We start from the raw sequence: 14,053 nt of genomic DNA, 5'->3' as shown, positions 1-14,053 counted from the left end.
AAATCAGGGATTTCACGTACCCGCTGAGTTTCCTTGTAGCTGTGTACTTAAATTAACCAAGGATTCAGATAATCTGGGCTGTCATCTCTCATTTGCACTTGTATAAACCTGGAGTAATTTCACTGTAAGTGCTCTGGATTCATGCTAGTGTAACTCAGATGACAGCTCTAATCAAAGTACAACAAAAAAAATCTACGGTTTATTACCTTAAGAAAGAAGGGAAGTCCCAGGTGATGGAGAAGTGATACTGAATGCTTCACCTCTGCCATTAATTCAAATACACCAGAGAACTGAAAGTCTGTGTCAACATCCACAGTCACAGTTATATCTTTGTCGTCACACTGGACTTCACATATAGTCTTGGCTTTGTTTTCTAAATAGCCAGAACAAAACAGTGCCATTTTGAAGGGCTCATTTTCAAGGAATTTCAGTACCGCCTGCATAAAATCAATCCAGCCAGCTTTTGGGTTAAGACATTTCTCATGACAAAGTCACCTATTCAGAATGACAAGAGCTTTGGCCTGTGGTTGGAAGACTGCAGTTTTTTGGGTGTCCTTGAACATACAAACTCTTGAGTTAACAGAGCCTATGTATGCATGTGCAAGTGTTAAGTGCCAAGTCAGTTCCCAACAGTAACATGATTTTGCAGCTAGAGCTGACTAGCGCATACAGTCACCTGTAGCACCTGGCAGGTAGTAGCCACTTCTAGAGAAGAGCTCTGAGCTGTTTTGACCTATAATGACTCCTCCAGTAACAGCTACAGCAGATCAACACTGCTCAAACAACATGGCTTGAAGACCTGTCCCCCACTTTCCTATCAGCTTTTAATACTTGAAAAAGAAAATACAGACTGCTAAGAGATAAAAAGGAGATGAGAGATGTAAAACCCCAGAACTCTTTACAGAGAAGACAAAATCACAGACATGTATAGAATCATACAGCGACCACTCTGGCAGCTATCCTGAAAGCCACCTGCTGTCCTGTTGCTTTTTTCAGAATGGGTGAAAGGAGATGGTGCCACTAACATTAATATCGATTCAGTGCCTGCTAACCTCAATAATTCATACTCTTCCGTGCTCTCACAGTTGCTGGGGTTTTTTTTCAACATGAATATACTCCCATGTAAGCACTGAAGGTACTTGACCACAATGTAAATCAACAGTTGATGGATATGCACATAGGATTTACATCAGGGTAAGTTTTTAGGATAGATTAGCTTATTCAGGATGGGTTTGTCTCCCCTCCACAGTTCATACAACAAAAGCCATTTAGTACTATTTTCAAAGCCCACTTTACACCGGAATTCACATTTTTTGTGCTTTGTAACAAGGTTTTTTGTGTCCTATTGGAATCTTATTTTATGCAGCTAAGTATCTTGGCAATCACCTGTTTTATCAGGTGTTGTACCACATGAGATCTTTCCTGGAATTAAAAAACCAAATGTAATGTAACTAATCACAGACGCAGTTTAAGAATGACAATTTTACTTACATACAAGAAAAGGCCCTTTTTAAAAGAAAAAGTACCTTTTTAGGTACCTACTAGAAAAATCTTAGCCAGTTTGTAGCTGTTGAAGAAATATGTGAAACATCCTCAAAACAGTATTATATAACAAGAAACCTGCAAGGAATGGCAGGTACCTACCTGATTTCTGTAAATGAGATTCAAGTTGATTGCCTTAGGGTATCCAGACGCCTGTAGTGCCTCGCTACTATGTACACTTTGGCAAAAGATATCCACTTGGTGACCAACATAATAGGAGTTTAGTATGTATGTGATTGATGTTTCTCCAGCTGCAATGCGCATATATCTCTCCTGAGTAGTATTTCTCCCTTGAAAAAACACATCTACCTAAAAAATGACATGTAGATACAAGTTCTTGGAACATTTAAATACTATTTAAACTTAAAACAGAAGACAAATGGAAGTAAGAGAAAGTTCTCTATACTTATGTCAAAAATTTATCCAATAACAAAAAAATCTTAGCCTTTCATTAACCATCTATGATTTACCAGTATGAACTCCATTCAATGGAATGAATTTAAAACCACGGCTGCCTCATTATTTATGTCAAATTCTCATTAGGTTCTCTTTTAACCCATGAAAACATGACTCCTTTTATATAAAGGATCCCTGATCCATGCATAATGCCAATATTACCAGATAGCAGGAACTCCAATACTTTCCTGAAAATAGCACTCAAAGAACTTCTTTAAGTATAAAATTCCCATTAAAGAACATAGAAGCAATATTTCAATTCCTGATGCAACATGCTGAAATTGTTTTCCTGTAGAGTTACAATATCAACAATACACACTGTACTAATACTGACCAGAATGGAAAAATTCGGTCCACAAAGCAGTCAAAAAGAAATTTTCTATTTCAGTAGTTCAGGTTTTAGCCATCCATAGCTTTTAAATATCAGAAAAATCTCAGCTTCCATCCTGTACACTATAAATTGTAGTTTTCATTCAAGTCATGGGCTATTACATGATAATAAAGGACAGTAATTTTAATGAAAAGGAAAAAAAAGAGAAGAAACTACCTGTAAAGATGATGGGACTCTGGCTTGTAGCAGCCACGGCCAAGTATGATAGAAGTTTCCAGTTATGTTGGTACTTGTTTCAAACTCCTGGATTTGTCCTTCCAAAACTGTTACATAAGCACCATAATGCACTTTAGTATGAAAGCTCTTGATCGCTTTCAGGTTTAAGATAGCCTGTTTGCAACAAATACAAATTGGGAAAAGGCAACTTTGTAAAAGGTTAGTGAGGTTCCTGTTAGTCAAGGTTCTTTCTTTGGTTCAGGCAGTATCATCTCACAAATGTGTCAAAAAAATTAGTTTTGTATAATTTTATAACACAACATAGTTACAGAGGTCCCTTTTATTTTTAAACTAAACATTTTAACACATATTCTCCAGTATGGCCATGCCTGAACCCTATTCAAGTAGTTACATGATTAATAAAGAGTAAGTGGTGTGTTGCAGGGCTGTGTATCTCAGATTAAAAATATATGCCAGGTAACCAGAGTCTGGGATGAAAATACCATTTGGAATGTAAACCATGAAATCGTATCAGTACTCACCTCTGTCCAGTCTACTCCAGATGCACTGCAGATCTATCAGACAGACTAGGCGTATGAGCTAAAATGCACTGCCCTCCTCATGCAGTGCATGCTGCAAGCTCAGCTATGGCTTGGGCTTGTTCACACATTGATAGCCAACCTCCAACCTCTTATTCCTATGAAAAGTTCTGGTCCAGCAAGCTATTCTCCCAACCCCTCAAGAACAAACTGAGCTTCTAGACAAAGTGAGCATCTGGATTCCCCTACACCCTGAACTTTATGGAAAAACAAGACAGAGAGAAAGGGAGCAGGAAGGAGATGGAGGAGGGAGAAAAAGGAAATATAAACGCCTCGACAACAGAAGCAGGCAGTATGGCCCATGTATAATGGGACAACCGGCAAATTCAGGAAAATCTTATTCCATCAGGAGCATAAGCAGCAATGTGCTTTCCCATCTCCACCCTCCACCTGGGCAGACAGCACCTTCCCCAACTTCCTTTCATTTCTGATGTGTTTACAGAACTCAGGAGTACATTCTGCACAGCAAAAAAGTGACTGATTTGTTACCTGTCCATTACAGAGCAACATTTAATTTTACCACCACCACACTTCTCTGCCCAATCTTATCCCAGCCCTTTCCCAGATAGTCATTGTATGCACAGGTACAGATTTTAGATGTCCCAGACCACTCATTTTACACAAAAAATTACAGTTTGCACATCCTGCACTTTCATGATGAATACCACCATACTTCAAATTACATATTGAAGGACAGAAGACACTGCTGCTCTTTCTGGCAACTGAATTAAAGGTAAGTAAGGCCCAACTTAAGTAGACTATTGGCAAAGAGCAACCCTGGTTCTAGAAATAATTAGAAATGAGAATGAAACCAAAGGTGGTGTGGAATGAAAGCGAAGGTGGTGTGACAACACAGACACCTTAATTCAGAAGAATACTTTATAAAAGTTTAGACTGTATTTTAAAATGTTGAGAACAATCTCTCCCACTTGCACCTGGGACATTAGGTAGATTGCTCATGGTTGTGGTGCTCCACTTGGGCTGTATTTTGTAGCAGTAAGTTCTTTCTCCTGTATAAATCTTGACTTTTAACTGAAGCAGTATTATGAAGCAACTTTGAAATCTGTGCTATGATCTTACGCAATATGGCGCAACAGAATAGAAAAGATGATGAAGATGTCAAAGTTAACAACTGAATGAGTAAAATTCTACCCTCCTTGACAGAGACACAAAATTTTTACCTAAATAACAAATGCACAAAGACACATCTACACCCTCTGTTCTTTGCCATCTCACTTCTACAGCTACTGCTTTCATTATGACAAGATTCTAGGCTGTATTCATGTCTCCCCGTCATTGTCTGCTAACTTACCTGCAACTCAATCCTGTCTTTTATTTGCAATGTCTTCAGTGCCTCTATGTTATGAGTAAGTTTGTAGTTAAGAGACAAAACATCCAACTTCTGGACAAAGCTCAGTTCTTCTGTAATCTGTTCAGTCCAAATAAAATATGACAAGTTAACTGTGGCACATCTCTGATATTGAAACTGCTTTGATGAATTGTACTTATTGTACTAATTACACTAGAGTAAAGCTACAAAAACTAGGACATATTTATGGTGAAGAATTTTCTAACTTTTTATGTCACAACTTTGTACTATAATAGGGAATATACCGCACCAAGTGAAGATACTTGATAAGAAAGGTTTGATACAGTTTGCAAATGGAAGTCATGGATTATTGCTGATATCAAATTTGTTGCTAGAAGAAATTGCACAAGAATGGCTGAAAGATACTGCCTTCATTTAATGAAGGCCTTTAAAACCAAACCAGCCTCTGCAGAGTATTCCTATAAGGGCCTCACACACAGATTTTTCAAAAGGAGAAGTAAAATTTATCAAAGCAATTAGCTCACTTTAACCTGTATTTCACATCTTACTAATATGGAGGAGGCACGCACTTGCTTGCTGTTCACACAGAAGAGAGTAAGTCTTTTATAGAAGTTGTTGTTTTTTTCTGATATAACATCAACTAACATCCTCATAGGAATGCCGATGTCAGCAGCTCCTTGAATGTTATGGGTTAGCACCGCATCCAACTCTTGTCTTTCCTGTTAATATTTCACAGCATATGTAGGGAAACATGTAGAAACTAAAGCTTGTCACAACACACAGCTCAAACCAGAAATTTAGCAAATCTGTCCGTCCTACATTTAATACTAATTAAAACTAATTGCACTGAACTTAAGTTACACTGGGAAAGAGAAAAAAGATCAACCCTAACAGATAGAATTAAAAAAATATATATTTCAGCTAAGAAGGAAAAAGGTCTAAATGTTTCTCTCTGGTGACAAAGAACTCCCACTAGCTATCTGTTTCTTTACAGCATGGAAATACACAGAAATTATCAATTATGGCAAGAAAGTGAGTGATCACAAGGAAGAAGATATTTCTCTCGGTGTGTACTCTACTCTCCTGTGCTGATGACAAGAGAAGCAGAACTTGTAATTGTCAACAGGAAAGCAAGAGATTCACAGCCTTTCCTGTGCTGTTGTCTTACTGAAGAAACAAAACAGCAGAGTCTCAATTAATCACTATTATTTTGCAATGTAAATTTTGTGAAATTGCAATCTTTTTCTGGTTTTGTGCACTGCTGCATACTTTCATGATGAATGGTGTTATAGTGGAGTACCTGTTGTATATCTGGAGCAAGATCTGCATTTGTGGGTTTGCATGTCTTATCATATTTGCCAATTTTATATATATTTTTTATATTGTACTATTTGATGTTCGCTATATTATACATATACACATAAAGAGCATAACAAGGAAATGATTGAGGAAGTGTCACAGCCTGCATCTTACTATCCTATACATCTGTTTTACTGCACATTACAAGTGCCAGATTTTCAAAGATTTTATTTTTATTCTGGCATTTATTAGTAAAGCTTGACTATTTGTTCCTAATAAAATAGTTTAATATATGTCATTCAGTACTTTGTACACGCAGTCTGAAAGTCTGCAGGATACTTACATCAGTGACTTTTAGTATAAAGAGTCCTTGTAATTTATTTTCATCAACAGTGATCAATGTCTGTGAATCTAGGTTCATTTTATCCATCAAAACATATCCTGAACCATCAATTTTTAGTGGTGCTCCAAGATCCTGTACAAACAACAAGAAGTAAATTAAAAAATTCACCACTTTTATACTTACCTACAGATACACTATACACCTGAAACTTTTTATTCCGAATAAGTAGCTCTATTAGCACCTAGCTATAAATCTAGTATATCAGGCAATATATCCAGAGGATGTCTCAGAAATCTGGACAGCTTTTTATTACATTTTATACATTTTGTCTTTTTTATTTTGAATATGTCTGACATACTTTTAATAAGTGAATCAGCATAAATAGAACACAGGACAACGTGGCAGCTCTTCCTGCCTAAGTGAGAAGTCAATTAATTTTCTATGCTTGGCTTTGCTCCAGTGGTCCAAAGCATCCATAAATCCAGTGAAACCAGATAATATACATACGTTTATTTTATTATGGCAGGTCTGGTTTTGGAAGAAGGCAGGTGAATCTCATCTTTGTATATTCAGATTTACCCTGACTTGCATATTGAATCCACAGATAGTTCTGTGATATCATGTCTCTTAAACTTTCCGTACACTTCTCCCGTCCTTTCCATTACTGCCTATAGAGTATTGACTGGTGGGACTTGTGAGAGGCCAAACACTGTATCAGGCTTTCTAATAGCAATACAAATTTTCAGTAAGAAAAGTCACTGAACAATCCAGCTAAATTCAGAACTGCTACTTCAGGAAATCCTGCTACAGAATTTCTTCCCCACCATCTACGTACAACAGTCTGGCCTGGGAAAACAAACAACTGAGCAAGAATTACGAGAAGAACTACTTTTCACACCTTCACCAAAAGGCAAAAGGAGCTCAGCGTGTCATGCTAACTAGCTGAGAGAGGTCGTGGCACACTGCCTTTCTTTACTTAGGAAGCTCTGAAAGCAGCTTTGCTCCTCAGTTCACATAGCTCCTCCCAGGCAACGACACAGTGGGCTCCTTCAGAGATGGGTTCTCCCAGGACATCTGATACCAACTAGGTCAACTGTCCAAGAGACAGGGCTTCACTTCCTTTGCTTTGTGTAGAAATGAGATTGTACTGCAAATGATGGCACATTCGTGTGATATGGAGTGATCTTCTTCCACAGAATTCCAGTTTTCACTGTATTTTTCTACCAGCTGAATCTTTTCAACAAAGAAACTGCTTTTTTCCTTATCCTACTAGTTGCTGTTCAGACTCAGAGTCTACAGTGAAATTTGCACCAAACCCAGAAGTTAAATCTCAATGAAACAAGAGGGGTGATTTGGTGGTGCTCAGTCAGGCACTGTAAACAGTACAGTTCAACTCAGGGACAATTATATTGTCAGCATTAGCAAGAATTAGCACACAGAAATGGCTAATCAGAGCAGTCCACACCAGCTTGTTCAAAATGGTACTGTTTGTTTTTCAACTAATTCCCAGAAATATTTCTCAACTGAGGTCTTACAGGAAATTGTAATTGCTGTTTAATGCTGGCTTTTTCACTCTGTGTGTTCTCTGAAATGTCTTCATACATAACATATTAGTTTGTTAGCAATTTCAATTTTCCATACAGCTGAGTGAGGCCTAAGCCTAAACCTAACACCCACCCTAACCCCTAATCCTAAACCAAAGCCTAAAAATAACTTTGAATACTCATTATTTCTGAGATTTCTCAAACATGCTTTTTCAAAAATACATAAGAGCTAGTACAAGCAAGTCCATTAACTGTAGGTACTGATTCACAGAAAATTTGCCTTATACCATACAAAAATACAGTGAATGACTGGCTCCAAAAGTAAGATGTAACATTAAAACAAAAGAATGTTTTTCTTGTTTCTACTACCATTGAAATCATTAGACTATTTTCTTTTGACTTTAGTAGGTTCAAAGATCCTGGTTTAGATGTATAAATTCAAGAGTAAAGCAAAACCACTCCTTCCAATACCTGAATTGTTTGGCATTTGTTTTCTATAAATATTTTCCACTGAAGCTTCTTTTCAGGGTCGAAGTCCCCATTCATTTGAAGCTCACAAGCACCCGATTTCATTCCTATTCCAATATGGTATTTCAACTGTTTTTGTGCAGTGATGGACACCTTATTTTCCCTTGGGATTTCCTTCAGTTGAGGGAGGTCATGCCTGAATTGAATTGCCAGAATAATCTTTGGCTTGCACTCTGCTCTCACTTCGAGATGGGCAGTCTTGCCTTCCGTTTCAAGGACACAGAGAAGTTCTGCTTGACACTTGTCTTTATGGATAGATCCTGTGAGCCGTGACTGAGTTGGAATACTGAGCTCCTATCAAGATTTAAAAAAACTCCTTTGGATTATACAAACACTTTAAGACAAGACAGCATTGAGACTTTTTCTTCTCCCTTACGCATATGAGAAAGGAGATTTTTATGTTACAGTATCTGAGACAAAGCCTACAATCTCTGTGCTGCTATTTTTCTCCCAACAATAAGATGACAATTCTGCCTGAGAGAAGATTTTAGGACTGCCCTGCACTACTGACAACTTCTGTATCTATATGAAGTTTTACATTTACAAAAATAAAAAATGCTATTTCTTCAGAGTGAATATCCTCTGCTTCATTCAGACCAGATCAATCTCAATTTTTAGACAAATTAAGCCACAAAAAGTAATTGGCCTAACAGACATTCCTGCATCTGGTGTTACAAGGATTAATTTTTTTTAATACTGTCTTGTGCAACATCCCAAAATAAATGTTCCATCTCATTCTTTCAAAGTATTTTTAAAAACAGTGAAAATTTCACTATTTTCAATATTTTAAGTACTTTCACTCCCTCTTCACTATGGATGACACAGACTTTTCTGTAATTTTTGGTTTTATATTGCTACTTTATAGTTGAAGAAGTTAAAACTGAGCAAAACATAAATGCCCATGAACATCTGGAAATAACCCCTAAATTTGTAACAGTCATTTATTTTTAATGTAGTCACTGAGGCTAGATGAGAAAACCAGGGACATTTCACAACTTCTACTTTGATAAAAGAGACAGACCAGAGAATATATTTTTTGACAAATAGTTCAAACTAAAACTGCTGTTCAGCCTTAGAGGGCAGTCTTAGTCTGCAAAGAAAACAAGCATCAAAACCTGAACTGATCTCAGTCTACAGAGTACACCTATGAACAGGACACATAAGACACTTTCTTTGCCTAATGCTGTAAGACAGGTATGTCTTTACAATGGGGCTCTCCAACACTTAAACATTGTTGTTTTAGCTAAAATCTGGTATGGCCTGAATTTATCCCAAATCTTTCTTTAAAAGCCTCCAAGAGCTACCTGCAGAAGCTGACATTCTGTTTCTGTTTCCAGTGTCCATTCAGGTTTATTCCAAATAGACAGATCTCCTCTAGCTTTAAGTTTGCATTTGCCAGCCTGCAGCAACAAAATGCCCTCAGTGGTGGAGTCTGTGGCTGCAGATAACAGGACAGAGTTTTCAAAAGGCAGCCCAAGCTGACTCAGCCAGTGAACTGAATGCCTGAGCATCCCTTGGAGCATATATTCGTGTTTGCAGGAAGTGTCTATCTGCACATCAACTGTTCTGCCATCACACTGGAGGTTCATTAACAAGCCAACGCTGCAGATGTTCTGTTGAAATGAGCCCCCAAAGGCTACAGCATGAGGCAATCCCATCCTCTGCAACAGAAAAGATTATACTATTTAAAGCACATGAGGTAAAAAAATTGTCTCCCTAATTTATTTCTAATTAATGAGAAAGCATTTATTTCTGAATATGCTTTTGGAAAGGACTATACGAGAGAGCTTGTTTCAAAAAGAAATCAGAAATTTCTCTGTGAAACAAGAAAAAAAGAAACCAAAAATAAATGGTACGGCAAAACAAATAAAAATCCTGTGACAAACTTTTCCCAGTACTGTAGAAGAAAAAGTTTGTAACCACAAAGAAAACCTCCAAAGTTTCAAACAGAAAGGACATGCTTTTCATTAGACTCTAGGACAAATGTTTATTTTACTTAAAAAGCTACTATTAAGAACTATTTTATGGCAACAGCAGTAACATCTATCCCTGTAATACTCCTAATTCTCATCTTCAAACACACTCCCTCTGCAAGTGCTGTGACTCATTGCTCTGCCAGAACAATATTAATGACCGAAACTGACCTTTCCATAAATAACTGTGTCAGAAGATAGTTCTCTGACCCATAATGATCTGAAATACACAGATATAATGCCATACAGAAAATAATCTAGGCTTACCTCTAGGCTGAAACACTTGTTTCTAAAAGTAAGTATCCATTCTGTATCTGTTTCATTGCTTGCCAGGCTCACTTCTCCATCAGCATTTAAACTGCAAGGCCCAAGGACAACACCAAGCATGGCCTTATACTTGTCACTTCTCATGGCTGACACCTTCACCTGGTTCTCTCTGGCAATTCCCAAAGACTGAAGTGAAGGCAAAGAATGCTGGAAGTCCATTTCTAAATGAGGCTGGATGTTAGTGGTGGCATTGAGTTGCAGGCAGGCAAATATGTCATGAAAAGAAACATGTCCAAAGAAGATGACAGTAAAGTTGCTGGTAAAAATTGACCCATTCAGTGAAACTCTTGCTGGAGTCTGAAAAATTATAGAAAAACTGTTGTCAAGTTTGTTTTCCTGTCATGTCATATACAGTTTTTAAATGTTCAGGTTACTAAAAGAGGACTATTTCCCTACTACCCTGACAACATTTTGTATTCATTCTATATATTTAGAAATGCCTAAATAAATGAAGAGATGGCCTAAAATATTTAGTGTAGAGTTCCACAATAAAAATAATAGGAAAAAATCCAACTCCACAGCTATTAAAACAATTACTAATACCAGAAAAATCAACTGCTATTGCTTTTACTATAAGTAAACAGAGCTCTAGCACTGTGAGAATGTGCTCAATTCTCCTCAGACCTCAGCAGAAGTGACAAGTGTTATGCATATTGTACCCATGTTACATCAGGGAAGAACTGAAATGCATTTGTCTTTTTTGTCACTAGAACATACATGGGAATCAGTCTCTGTGACTACTGCCTTTCCAGAGACAAATGTAATCTTCTGTAATTTCACTCACAGGAGATGTTTTAACATGTTCTTAAGAATATGTTAAGATTATAAAGTTTCTTTCTTGAACAGTTCAAGAGCCACAAAGACTTTCACAAACAGTTAGCTAGAAAGAGCAGAAAAATGAGTAAGAAGTAGTAAACCATGGAATTCTCAGCTTGTGCCTCCTATGCTCCCTTGTCCAGTCCATATCAGGTTAGCTGCTCTACAACAGACCAAGACCACTTATACCGAGTTCAGTTCTAACTGGCAGAAGATACAGTTTGGTGACTTCAGCTAGAAACACTAACGTGACTCTTGCCTTTTGCCTGGTGCACACTTCTCATCTCCTGATATTAGTTTTCTGCTATATGCAAGCTCTTGCACTGAGCTCTGAAGCAGCGCAACTTAATTGTTTGCTGTAAGACACAGGAGTATCTCCTTTAAAATTGCGCCTGTTGGGCCCATAAACATCCCTTACCTCTACGTATTCGGCAACTGGTGCACAGCTGTGCACCACAAATGTAAATCTATATGACTTGAATGCATGTTTGTTGACAATCTGATTCAGAATAAACAATCCACTGCACGATGGTGAAACTGAGTGCAACCTTCCCCACTGACTGGTATAGCATTTGATGGAGAAGTAACCTGATCTGCTTTTATCTGTGAATATTAAGGGAGTGAAAATATCTGAAAGTGTGTGCAAAACTTCCAGCTAACTCAAATCCATTCCTACATCTCTGACACTTTTCAGTACTTAGATTACCTTACTGGTAGTTAAGACAGCGTGTTGTTGACAGTAGAGTTTACAAATGAAGCCAGTACCTCAAAATGTTGAAACATAATTGCTCCATTGCAAAGGCCAGAAAGTTCTTTGTTAGCAGATTCCCCACGGCAAGCAACCTGTTGGCATTATTAACAAAGCATGTTCAGAGCATGAAGAAAAGCAGAGAGGACTAAAATAGAAAGGACAGAGCTAAAAGGCTGCTTTCAGGATAAAAAGCATGAAGATACTAAAATACAGCTTTAAGATTAAAGGTTAGAGAGCAGTTTCAAAAAAGATGAACAGTTCCGTGGATCTGAGGCTAAATCACGTCTCTAATCTTGCACTATCATACCAAAAGATTATCAGCATAGATAAAAACAGAAGAATATCTTTAAACAGCAGGAAACTTACTTGCTAGACAGAACTATTTTTGACACTCTGGATTTTGACAGGAGATGGTGGTATTTCTTATGTTTGGCATAGAAAATACCACTGTCACAAGTAGACATTCAATGTTTCAAACCTCAACAGCTGTGTCCCTTGCTGCAGAAAGCGAAGTTCTTGGGGATTGCTGTTGGCTGTATGAAAACTGCTGCCATTATTATTCACTCTGCTGTCAATTCCACTGCATCTACAAACAACCATGTGATCCACCTGCAAACCTCGCTTTAGCAAGATGGAAAAGCCAGGACTGCATATTATTGTGCCTGGGCAAGCATCCACTACAGTTTCATGACATAAATGTTTTGTTACCACCACATCCTGAAAACCTGCTCTTCATTGCTAAGTAAACAATTTTCAGGCTTTCTGTATCGGCCTCGTTTGACAAAATCCCTCTCCCTTCTGATCTGCTAGCTTGCTCTCAAGAGATAAATCTGAACAGTTGAGAATGCACAGCAGAAAGCTGTATCAAATACACTATATAGCAGGATTTCTGCTAACCTCTAGTATGCATGGAACAATGTCCATCAGTCCTCCCACATCATGGTGAAGTGAAAGAGAAATTTCCATACCACTACCAGTGGTTTTCTTCTCTATTTCAATTTTAAGCTGTTCCATCTCCACTGTGGTTGTTATCCATGCAGCAATCTTTCTGGGAAATTCTATGCACAAATGAAACCAAATTACGAGAGAAACAAACAACATCATCCCAGCAAAAACTGGTGAAGGCCATCTGTTTCACCATGCTTAAATGTCATAGCCCGTGTCAGGGCAGCAGCACTGGTAAAACAGAAGTGCAAATTCATCAAAGTCACTTAATTGCAAATGGAGATTTTCCAGTTATGCTAGACCTTCTGAATGCTGTGTAGCAATAATTCCTTCTGGCTCCAAAACATGTTGAGAGCGTTCAGTACCCTGGAGGATTTGAGTCCTAAGGCGTACACAATTAAATCACTGAAACTTTCAGTAAGCAGGGCAAGAGGAGCTGTATAGAGTTCTTCCTCCCCACACATCTCACTGTACCACAGTGCCACAGTGGCTGGGCCCACCACAAATGTTAGTATGTTAGTGACTTGAGCCTTCTAGCATATGTTAGAGCAAGCAAAATATTTGAATCCTTCTTTTATGGAAGGATAATTTGAGATGCAAAAGAGCTATATGTTGCTCACAGACCTATAGCAGAAATGAGAGAAGAGCTGCCAAGAAACACCGTACCAGGAAACTTGATCCATGACATTTCTGTGGGTAGAGATTTCCAAATGGAAAGCCATGCTAAACACTCTTCTGCTCTTTAGCGGACATCCAAAGGATGACATCAGAACTAGTTAAACCCAGTACCAGATACAGTGAAGTACCTAGGCTCACTGACACTTACCTGACAGCTACATACATTAGTCCTGCCTGTCCACTTCCCATTTATAGAGGAAAAATAAAATTGTACAAGACTCCTGTTCCTATGCAGCAAAGCACTTACGTGAAAACTGAATGTAACATCCCATTTAGCCTAGAGTCTCCAAGACTTCAGGTGACAGGTACGCAGTATGACAAGAAGCCAGCAAATACCTTTCTTTCACATAGTAACTTAGTACATACTATCTCAAA

At 38.0% G+C, this 14,053-nt stretch overlaps 1 protein-coding gene across 1 annotated transcript in view; it reads right to left on the bottom strand.

Annotated features, from left to right (window-relative positions):
• The window catches only part of LOC116959373, a 96,950-nt gene that overhangs the window by 24,807 nt on the left and 58,090 nt on the right, over positions 1–14,053 (bottom strand). Inside the window, exons 40-51 of the mRNA XM_042798900.1 lie at positions 13,303–13,366; positions 12,953–13,113; positions 12,070–12,147; positions 10,429–10,785; positions 9,493–9,849; positions 8,132–8,482; positions 6,117–6,248; positions 5,044–5,193; positions 4,457–4,573; positions 2,546–2,719; positions 1,614–1,851; positions 207–460 (exon numbers count right to left, since the gene is read on the bottom strand). Of these exons, the coding sequence (XP_042654834.1) occupies positions 207–460; positions 1,614–1,851; positions 2,546–2,719; positions 4,457–4,573; positions 5,044–5,193; positions 6,117–6,248; positions 8,132–8,482; positions 9,493–9,849; positions 10,429–10,785; positions 12,070–12,147; positions 12,953–13,113; positions 13,303–13,366 (2,433 nt within the window). The remainder of the gene's footprint in view (positions 1–206; positions 461–1,613; positions 1,852–2,545; positions 2,720–4,456; positions 4,574–5,043; positions 5,194–6,116; positions 6,249–8,131; positions 8,483–9,492; positions 9,850–10,428; positions 10,786–12,069; positions 12,148–12,952; positions 13,114–13,302; positions 13,367–14,053) is intronic.

This window comes from Tyto alba, unplaced genomic scaffold, assembly GCF_018691265.1.
Source record: "Tyto alba isolate M040663 unplaced genomic scaffold, T.alba_DEE_v4.0 Super-Scaffold_28, whole genome shotgun sequence".
Taxonomy (NCBI): domain Eukaryota; kingdom Metazoa; phylum Chordata; class Aves; order Strigiformes; family Tytonidae; genus Tyto; species Tyto alba.
The sequence above is the reverse complement of the archived record's forward strand: the minus strand, read 5'-3'. Positions and strand labels throughout refer to the sequence as shown.